General features: G+C 48.4%; 1 protein-coding gene across 1 annotated transcript in view; it reads left to right on the forward strand.

Moving 5' to 3' along the window:
• Window positions 1-10,386, forward strand: part of LOC106908923 (disks large homolog 4-like) — a 36,531-nt gene extending 26,145 nt beyond the window's left edge. Inside the window, exons 7-19 of the mRNA XM_014975188.2 lie at window positions 2,724-2,860; window positions 2,934-3,084; window positions 3,180-3,448; window positions 3,870-3,972; window positions 4,064-4,160; window positions 4,301-4,477; window positions 5,327-5,364; window positions 6,202-6,249; window positions 6,842-6,943; window positions 7,021-7,193; window positions 8,686-8,795; window positions 8,912-9,003; window positions 9,148-10,386. Coding sequence (XP_014830674.2) covers window positions 2,724-2,860; window positions 2,934-3,084; window positions 3,180-3,448; window positions 3,870-3,972; window positions 4,064-4,160; window positions 4,301-4,477; window positions 5,327-5,364; window positions 6,202-6,249; window positions 6,842-6,943; window positions 7,021-7,193; window positions 8,686-8,795; window positions 8,912-9,003; window positions 9,148-9,254 — 1,604 coding nt within the window. The 3' untranslated portion in view covers window positions 9,255-10,386. The remainder of the gene's footprint in view (window positions 1-2,723; window positions 2,861-2,933; window positions 3,085-3,179; window positions 3,449-3,869; window positions 3,973-4,063; window positions 4,161-4,300; window positions 4,478-5,326; window positions 5,365-6,201; window positions 6,250-6,841; window positions 6,944-7,020; window positions 7,194-8,685; window positions 8,796-8,911; window positions 9,004-9,147) is intronic.
• The last annotated feature ends 353 nt before the right edge of the window (window positions 10,387-10,739 follow it).

The raw sequence follows: 10,739 nt of genomic DNA on the forward strand, positions 1-10,739 counted from the left end.
CCGTCCAGGGTGTTATTTTTCTAAGGATAGCAGGAGACCTCTGCTGATTGTAGCACAGCGATGAAAGCAAAACAGAATGAAATGAGTTTTAATTGATACTGGTTAAATAAATTTCAGCTCTAAGTATTTAACATCTAGATGTTTTTATGGGAATGTGGATCTTTCAGATCAATCTGAGAACCAATTTTGATAGGTAAACTTAATTTTATTCTGTCATGTAGTGCAGGGCGCTGGTCTTGGTCTCGGGTTCGGTGGTCTTGACTACAACTCTGCTATGTGGCTCCTTGGCTGCATGTCTTCCCCCCCACACACACACCTTCGTTCCATCCCCTTTCTGTTGGATTTCTTTCTAAATAAATGTCACTAATGAAGTTCATGCTATGTTAGGACAGGAGACGAGATGTTTCCATCCCTGAAATTATGATTCATAGAATCACATATCTAAGTCTAAACTGTTACAGAGAATAAACACAATAAGAACATGTTTAATCTGTGGCATTGTTCATTAAAATGGCACATTTATGATGTATTAAAATTAAATACGATCAGTTCACTTAATGATATTAGCGATTCGGTTATGTATTCAGCAAGTACTTTTACTTTTAATACTTAAGTATTTTTAAAAGCCAGTACTTTTTTACTTTTACTTAAGTAAAATGTTAATGTGGTACTTTGACTTTTACTTGAGTACATTTTTGCCTGTGTATTTGTACTTTTACTTAAGTACATTTTTTGAGTACTTTCTCCACCACTGGTCTGCTGAAAAAAAACAACAACAAAAAACTGTGGCCAGAGGCAACAGAACCCGACCGGAGGCTCGTTTAATGAGATCCATCACTCTGCCATAGATCCAGCTGTGGATCTCGCGGGGCAGCTTGGAGGAGACGCTTTAATGACATGACATGGATCACATTAAGGCCCGATTGATGCACACGCACATCCGCTGACCTGAAAACAGGTTTTGTTCTTTGGTTTCAACGTAGAGTATTTATTTATGCTGTGTCATAACTGTAAAAAATAAAGATAACTACTTCACAGATTTCGCCTATTATGGGTTATTTTCGGAACGCAACCCCTAAGAAAAACAAGGGTTCGCTGTAAATGTAATGTTTACTTCATTTTTTTCTACAGCAGAAGTTTTGTCATAAAAGCGAAACAGGCTAAATTTCAAAAGGTTGTAAAAACTTTTTTTAATAAAAATGTGTGGAAAAAACAGTCCACATCCTCATTCAAACACATTCACTTAAATTTTCACTTTATGGTACCTGTTCACATTTATTGACTGTATATCAAATGTATTTTAAATTTAACTGAAGATATGACATAATAATATTCAATAAAATACAAAGACTTAAATCAGGGATGTCAAACTCATTTTGGTTTAGGGGCCGCATACAGCTTAATCTGATCGGCAGGGGGCCACACAAGTAGATGTTGCAAGATTAAATAGAACCAATAAAAGTGGACTTGTTGTTGATTTTTGTATTAAACGAATTTCACTTTTACAAAATATATTATGAATAATCTCAGTTTTTGAGAAAGGTATCTGCAATTTCAACAATACTTTTACTCAGTTAAGCATTTATTTAAGTGCATTATGCATAAGAACTGATCTCAGTGATTGTACAATGTTGCAAAACATTTATTCACAGTTTCTGGAACGTAAAAACACTGAACTGCATCACAAAATACAACAAAAATTAAGAAAAGATTTAAAATCAATTTTCAACATCTGGGAAGCAATTTGAACAAATTATCTGGCTTCACACATTTGAAATCTTAAGTGTCAGCTGTTTTAAACAGACATTTGATTAAATACATTTGTTGATGCATAAAATGCATACATATAGAAAAACTTGCATACATAACATGTATGTATGTTAGCATGCACGAGAAATATGAGGTTACCAGGGCCAAAATAAAAAGCTGGTAAAGCATAGAATCGAACTTGTTTACAGAACCTGAAGCTCAGTGCTGCCATCTGCTGTTAGTTCCGCTGCAGTGTTGCATCATGTTGTGTGCTCTGAATAAAACACAGCGCCCCTCGTGGACAGTATAGGAACTGCAGATTTTCAACTAAACGAAGTATATGTTTTTTCATGAATAGTGATAATGCATTTAGCCCCCGGGCCGGACTAAATCGTTCGGCGGGCCGGTTCCGGCCCGTGGGCCGTACGTTTGACACCCCTGACTTAAATCTTATTGTATAGACTAGGTCATCAAATCACTACGTTGCCTGTAGGAATTTTTAATGTCCAGCAGGTGTCAGTATTCAGTGACACAGAATCAATACAGTGTTGCTATGAGTCGAAACGCCTCATGACGCCTCATTTACCAATGCTAATGCTAATGCTAATGCGGGTTATTACAGCCGTTTCTTTGGGTCTCCATCCCTCCTGTCGGTACCTACAGGTAGCGGTAAAACAATACTGCCGCATTTAAGCTGTGACAGCTGGTGTTCCCACATATTTTATGGCCTAAAGCCTCTGACGAAAGCCGGTTAGCCAGTTGCTAACATGTAAACAAATGGCGGAGGTCGCGCCATAAATCACGCAAAGCCTCATGGGAGCTGGGAATAAGGTGGATAAAGTTTAATCACGTCTCCTTACTGCTTCTTTAATGAAATGTTTCCCTTTTTTAAGTTTATTGTTTTATGTTTTTATAATAACTCACCTGGTTTCTCTCTGTCTACCTGGTTCTGGTCCGGTTCCGGTCGGGTCCAGGTCTGGGCTTCAGCATCGCGGGCGGCGTGGGGAACCAGCACGTTCCTGGAGACAACAGCATCTACGTCACTAAGATCATCGATGGCGGCGCGGCGCATCGGGACGGCCGGCTGCAGATCGGGGATAAGATCCTGGCTGTAAGTGGACCGGTTCTGGTTCTGGAGGCCCAGCGGGCCGGGTGTTCAGTGGTAACGGTGGCGCCCCCTGCAGGTGAACCACATGTCCCTGGAGGACGTCCTGCATGAGGACGCCGTGGCGGCGCTGAAGAACACCGGGGAGGTGGTGTACCTGAAGGTGGCCACGCCCACCGCCCCGTTCGGCCAGCAGGGGGAGCGCTACAGCCCGCCGGACCTCACCAGCGGTAGGTAGAGCCGGTTCTGGTCGGGTTCCGGCCCGCTGGACCTCACCAGGTATAGGTACTGCTGGTTCTGGTCCTCAGACTCTCTCTCCCTGCAGCCTACATGGATCCAGACTACCTCTGCGATTACCCAGCAGCCCTGGCGCCGCCGTCGCCTCGGCGATACTCGCCGCTGCCCCGCGGCATCATGGGAGAGGAGGAGTACTCCAGGGAGCCGCGGCGCGTCGGCATCCAGCGGGGGGCCACCGGGCTGGGCTTCAACATCGTGGGGGGGGAAGATGGAGAGGGCATCTTCATCTCCTTCATCCTGGCGGGGGGGCCGGCCGACCTGAGCGGGGAGCTGAGGAAGGGGGACCAGATCCTGAGCGTGAGTGGAGGGGGGGGGAAGATACCTGGGGGGGAATTAGGGGGCGGGGGGTAGATATAGAGGGGGGGAGATACTGGGGGGGAAGTACCACTGGGGGGCCGGGGCAGATCCTGAGAGGGGAGTACCGGTTTATAAAAGAAGGTCTGGTCCACTCTGGATTGGAGAACAGAACCAGAACCACATCAACTGTTGAACTGTAATCAGACCAGATCCTCTGGGTCAGACAGAGACCAGGTCCCCTGTCCTCACCCTGAGACCAGTCCATACACATGGCTGTAGTAAAGCCCCCTGGTGGTAGGACAGTGGTACTGACCACTAACCTGACTAACACCTCTCCCTGTCTGTCCTGTGTCTCCCCCTGTCCTCTGTGTCCCCCTGTCCACTGTGTCCCCGTCTGTCTCCCCCTGTCCCTCCTGTCCAGGTGAACGGGGTGGACCTGCGGTTCGCCACACATGAACAGGCAGCAGCAGCTCTGAAGAACGCCGGCCAGACGGTGACCATCGTGGCTCAGTACAGACCAGAGGGTGAGCAGCTCAGAAACACGACGCGGTGTTAGCGTGTTAATGAGGTCATGCTAACCAGCACAATGCGCTCTACTTCCTGTTTCCTGTCCAGAGTACAGTCGCTTTGAGGCAAAGATCCACGACCTGAGAGAGCAGATGATGAACAGCTCATCAGGCAGCCTGAGAGCCAACCGCACCTTCTACGTCAGGTACCTGACCCCACCAAGTTAGCCACCATGTTAGCTGCCATGTTAGCCACCATGTTGGCTACCTGAGCAGGGGGTGGAGCTTATGTTGCCCTTCATGTCGTTGCTGATGTTGCCCTGTGTTGCCCCCTGTTCCACTGCAGAGCCTTGTTTGACTACGATAAGCAGTGGGACTGCGGCGTTCTGTCTCAGGCTCTGGACTTTAACTTCGGGGAGGTTCTCCATGTGATGGACAGCGCTGATGACGAGTGGTGGCAGGCCAGAAGACTCAACCAGCAGGGGGAGCTAGAGGAGCTGGGATACATCCCCTCCAAGCACAGGCTAGTAGACCAGCTGACCCCCGTAGCCGTTAGCTCTACAGGTAGAGAGCTAACGGCTACGGTAGAGTAATGTTCACTAATATAGCTACAGCTAACGGTCGCTGCTATAGCTACAGCTAACGGTCGCTGCTATAGCTACCAGCTATCTCTACTTGTAGAGCTAACGGCTACGGTAGAGTAATGTTCACTAATATAGCTACAGCTAACTGTTGCTGCTATAGCTACAGCTAACTGTTGCTGCTATAGCTACAGCTAACGGTCGCTGCTATAGCTACAGCTAATGGTTGCTGCTATAGCTACCAGCTATCTCTACTTGTAGAGCTAACGGCTACGGTAGAGTAATGTTCACTAATATAGATACAGCTAACGGTCGCTGCTATAGCTACCAGCTATCTCTACTTGTAGAGCTAACGGCTACGGTAGAGTAATGTTCACTAATATAGCTACAGCTAACTGTTGCTGCTATAGCTACAGCTAACTGTTGCTGCTATAGCTACAGCTAACGGTCGCTGCTATAGCTACAGCTAATGATCGCTGCTATAGCTACCAGCTATCTCTACTTGTAGAGCTAACGGCTACGGTAGAGTAATGTTCACTAATATAGATACAGCTAACTGTTGCTGCTATAGCTACAGCTAACTGTTGCTGCTATAGCTACAGCTAACGGTCGCTGCTATAGCTACAGCTAATCATCGCTGCTATAGCTACCAGCTATCTCTACTTGTAGAGCTAACGGCTACGGTAGAGTAATGTTCACTAATATAGATACAGCTAACAGTCACTACATTAGCTACAGCTAACTGTCGCTGCTATAGCTACAGCAGCTAACTGTTTCTGTTTGTGTTGCAGGGTGGAGAGGAAGGAGTGGTCCCGCATGAAGAGTAAAGGTACATTATTATAAATATATATAATAATAATACATGTTAGCATGATGCTGAACTAAAGAGGCTTTAATGATCATCGGTTAATAACTGGAGACTGATGTGGAAACAAACGGACATCATTCAGAGAAAGAAGCTTCATGTTCATGTTGAGACAACACCAGGATGGAAAGACATCAGCAATGACTCTAGAGCATCAGCTACTGCTGCCGGTCAACCTGGGAAGGGTCAAAGGTCACCTCCAGGCCATCTGTAGTCCATCCGTCCCCAGGTAGAACAAGAGGAAACATCTCAGGGTTGAAGGAGAAAACTTCTCTCTGTAAACAAGATGGCCGCCAGACTGAGGTTAGCAGAGCCAAGACGTCTGGGACAATGTCCTCTGGACAGACGAGACCAGAGAGGAGACGATGGGTCGGGACGGACAGAACCAGGACGAACAGAACCAAGATGGAGGAAACCAGACCCTGCAGATCAGCAGAAGCTCCTCCTTCCAGCTGTGGAGAACGGTGGTGGCAGTGTGATGATGAGGGCTTGTTCCGCAGGAGACCCTCTGATCTCTGGTTGGACCAGGATCTCCTCTGTAAACAGTGAAGCTTCATCCAAACCGGGTCATCAACAGAACCTTGATCCATTCAGCCAATCTCTGGCTGACAACGAACAGAACCAAACCCTGCAATGGCCTAGTCAAAGTCCAGACCTCAGCCTGTTCTGTTGAAGATTCTGGACGGCTTAAAGGAGGTTCTATTGGGAGGTTCTACAGGCCAGTGGACCGGGCCGTGGCCTGAGCTCTAACAGAACCTTTCTCTGCCTCCACCTGTTTTCATCCGTCTGTTTCTGTTGCAGGTAGAGACGGTTTCATCCACAGCTACGAACTCGTCACTCAGATTGAAGGTCAGTACCAGCAGAACCTTTATCCCGACTCACTGGTTACTGGACCAGAACCAGAACCAGAGGTTCCTCTGACCAACAGACTCACTGGTCTATTTCCTGAGAGGAAACCCAGGGGAAAGGAAAGGTTAAAGGTCAGAGTAGAAAGGATTCTGGTCCAGATCAGGAGAACCAGATCATTGTTCTAAGGTCAGAGTGCCCAGTCCGTCCTGCAGGGACAAACTGATGGGTTAGTTTGTCCTGGTTAGTTTAGTTCTCTGGTTCATCCTGGACCAACTCATGGCTCGTTGGCTGCTGCTGAACTTTGACCTGCTGAGGAGGAACTGAAACCTGCAGGACACTGTCCCTGAGGACAGACTGGACCCTCCTGGTCTGAGGTGAAGACTCCAGCGAGGAGGCGTGACCTTCATGACCTGCTGAAGGTCACCAGATGACATGTTGGTCTGTTGGTTCCTGGTTTCTCCTCAGCAGGTCTTTCACCTCCATTCACCTTGTAACTGATTCAGTCCTGGTTCCTGAAGGATGTTTAGTACCAGACCGTCTCCTGAAGACGCCTGGACGGTCCCTGTCCTAACCGCTGTCCCTCTGTCCCCAGTGGACTACGCCCGTCCCGTCATCATCCTGGGTCCGACCAAAGACCGGGTCAACGACGACCTGCTGTCTGAGTATCCAGACAAGTTTGGCTCCTGCGTTCCCCGTAAGTCTTCCTCCTGATGATGTCACCACTCTGAGAGACAGGAAGTCTGTGATGTCACGTCCTGTCTCCGCCCGCAGACACCACCCGTCCCCGTAGGGACTACGAGATGGACGGGCGGGACTACCACTTTGTGTCGTCACGGGAACAGATGGAGCGGGACATCCAGTCGCACCGCTTCATCGAGGCGGGGCAGTACAACAACCACCTGTACGGGACGTCGGTGCAGAGCGTCAGGCAGGTGGCTGAGCAGGTGAGGCAGGGGGACAGGTGAGAGAAAGAGGGGACAGGTGAGGCGGGGAGACAGGTGAGAGACAGGGGGACAGGTGAGGCGGGGAGACAGGTGAGAGACGGGGGACAGGTGAGAGACAGGGTACAGGTGAGAGAAGGGGGGACAGGTGAGAGAAGAGGGGACAGGTGAGAGAAGGGGGGACAGGTGAGAGACAGGGGTGGACAGGTGAGGTGGGGAGACAGGTGAGAGAAAGAGGGGACAGGTGAGGTGGGGAGACAGGTGAGAGAAAGAGGGGACAGGTGAGAGACAGAGGGGACAGGTGAGAGATGGGAAAGAGGGGACAGGTGAGAGACAGGGGACAGGTGAGAGAAGGCGGGGACAGGTGAGAGAAGGGCGGACATGTGAGAGACAGAGGGGACAGGTGAGAGATGGGAAAGAGGGGACAGGTGAGAGACGGGGGGACAGGTGAGAGAAGAGGGGACAGGTGAGAGAAGAGGGGACAGGTGAGAGAAGAGGGGACAGGTGAGAGAAGAGGGGACAGGTGAGAGAAGAGGGGACAGGTGAGAGAAGGGGGGACAGGTGGGAGAAGGGGGGACAGGTGAGAGACGGGGGACAGGTGAGAGACAGAGGGGACAGGTGAGAGATGGGAAAGAGGGGACAGGTGAGAGACGGGGGACAGGTGAGAGAAGGGAGGGACAGGTGAAAGAAGGGGGGACAGGTGAGAGAAGGGGGAGACGGGGGGACAGGTGAGAGAAGGGGGGACAGGTGAGAGACGGGGGGACAGGTGGACAGGAAGGGGGACAGGTGTACGGTCAGTCTGGACCTGGAGTTCACTGGTCGATGATGAGTAAATAAACAATGAAGGAGACCTTCAGTCATCCAGTGAAGCATCGTCTGCATAGAGATGATATCAGATGGTCTGATGATCTGAGACCAGCGGTGTAGGAGGTTCCTAAATAATGAAGCCATAAGCTGGACGCTCTCCGTGCTTTCCCTTCGGTCCACTTGATGACGAAACGACAAAAAAACAGACTGGGTCCTCGATGAAAGTTAACGATTTACTTCAAAAATAAAAACAGTACAAATGTTACTTTTCCACAAAAATAATAGAGTAAACAAAAGAGTCCTAAGAGAGAGAAAGAAAAAGAGAGAGGTGAAAAACCTGTGTGGCTTCACTCCAACTGCCCGACTGATTCAGCCTGGCCACATCCTCAAGTCCTTAACTGCAATTACATATGCAGATTTACAGTAAGACCTTAGAATAGTCCAATATACCAAATTAAATATAAACATAATTTGTCCTAAAGGCTTCTACAAGCGGATTTAAAGGGCCGGCAGCGCTGTAGACACAGACTGTATAGAAGCTGCTGTTCTGGGTTCTTGCATAAATCCAAAGGTTTCTCCAGGTGTTTGGTCAGCTGATGTTTACCACAGCATGACCTCCTGACCCCTGAAGGCCCAGGATCCTGTAACCTCCTTATCTGTGGCTAACTGTCACCCCCTGCTGTTCCAGGGGAAGCACTGCATCCTGGATGTTTCAGCCAACGCTGTGAGGCGTCTGCAAGCGGCTCACCTCCATCCCATTGCCATCTTCATCCGCCCGCGCTCCCTGGAGAACATCCTGTAAGTCACATTACCTGACCTTTACCTGAGCTGGCTGTAGACCCGGTCCAGAACCCGACCGGGTCCAGAACCCTCCCGGTTCCTCTGTCCTGAATCGTCTCCCTGATTGTCTTTAGGGACCTGAACAAGCGTCTCTCAGAGGATCAGGCCAGGAAAGCTCTGGACCGAGCCGTCAAGCTGGAGCAGGACTTCCTGGAGTGTTTCACAGGTAAGAACACCTGAGGACCTGGACCAATCAGAGCGATCCTGTCTCTAACCAACCAAAAAGATTAATACTGACTCTAACCAACCAATCAGAGCGATCCTGTCTCTAACCGACCAATCAGATTGCTCCTTCCTGTGTCTCCTCCAGCCGTTGCCCAGGGCGACAGCTTCGATGAGGTCTACCTCCAGGTGAAGCTGGTCATCGAGGAGCAGAGCGGACCGTACATCTGGGTTCCTGCCCGGGACAGACTCTGATTGGCTGGCCTCTGTCTCCATGGCAACCACCATCACCTCCTCCAGCTGCTGTGGGCGGAGCCACAGGACATGGACAAGCTCAGACTGCTGTAACCATGGCGACCACTTCCTGTCCAGAGAGACGAATAATCCTGAGATAACGAATCAGAGACTGTAGGACCAGATCCAAGTATTTATAGAAACATATTTATCATTATTTATTAAGACTTTCTGTGATGTGGAAGTGGGCTGTGTGTGTGTGTGTGTGTGTGTGTGTGTGTGTGTGTGTGTGTGTGTGTGTGTGTGTGTGTGCATACAGACGTGTGTGACTGTAAATAAAACCAAGGGGCTCAAACACACAGTCTATTCAGGGCTTAAACTACCACACAACCACTGGACTACAACTCCCACAATCCTCCTCTTTAGGACTACAACTCCCTCAGCTCTCCTGTCAGAGCCGGCCCAAGGCAGAAGCGACCTAAACCAAACTCTGAGGTCTATCAGAGACTCCCATGACTCGTCAGATCTAAAATATTTAGATCTGATGGTTGAGAAAAAGATCATTTTATTTGATTTGTTGTATTTATTTTATTTAATGGTTTCCTCAGAGGAATATTTGTTTAAAATTTAGTTTCAGTTTACTTTGTAAAACATCCACATCATCCTCCATCTGGACTACAACTCTGTTTGGATTCTTTTTGTTTTTTGGACTACAACCCAATGCTCCTCCTGTTTGGACTCTAACTCCCATCATGCCGTTCTGTGGGCTGAAGGACTCCATGTGATCTCAGCATCACATTTCATATCAAGTCTTTCTCAGATGCAGCCTCCTGCATCACACAGGACTACATTACCCAGAGTTCCCTGCTCCATGGGCCCTGGCAGCAGCAATGAACTGCTGGCTCAGCAGAAGACATTCGGACCAAACTGGACTCAACAAGAACCTTTCAGTCCATCGGGATCCTCAGAACTTCTGAGCTGGTTCTGTTGCTGGAACGGGTCAGACTGGAGATGATCAGGAGGGAAAGACTCCTTACACACCTGGACACACCTGGACCAGAAGAGGCTGCTGGTCTCAAAGCTTATTGTAAAAACAGAAAAGTTAGTTATTAATGAAATTCAAATATTTAATTAAATTCCTTATAAAACTGAATTTTGGCTCCAACTCAGTGCTGGATAGAACCACCAGAACCATCACACACTTAGGCTGCATTCACACTGCAGCCTTCAGTGACCCAATCCAGGATTTCTTTTGACGTAATGCAACCTGTATCCGATCTTTTCATGACAGTCTGAACAGTACAGGCCGGATTCTTTTCAAATGTGACCCATATCCGATACTATCCGATGTGAGCTAACGTTCAGGTCGCATTCATCTGATTCTCAACAAATCTCACTATTCTGCTTCCTGATAAGCGCAAGTGGGAAGAAAAACAACAACCATGACGGATTATATGAGGATTAAGTTGTTAATATGCTGCTCTGGTTGGACAACAACTTCAAATA

This window comes from Poecilia mexicana, unplaced genomic scaffold (assembly GCF_051168715.1).
Source record: "Poecilia mexicana isolate PSO_F unplaced genomic scaffold, ASM5116871v1 scaffold_18, whole genome shotgun sequence".
In the NCBI taxonomy this organism is placed as follows: Eukaryota; Metazoa; Chordata; class Actinopteri; order Cyprinodontiformes; family Poeciliidae; genus Poecilia; species Poecilia mexicana.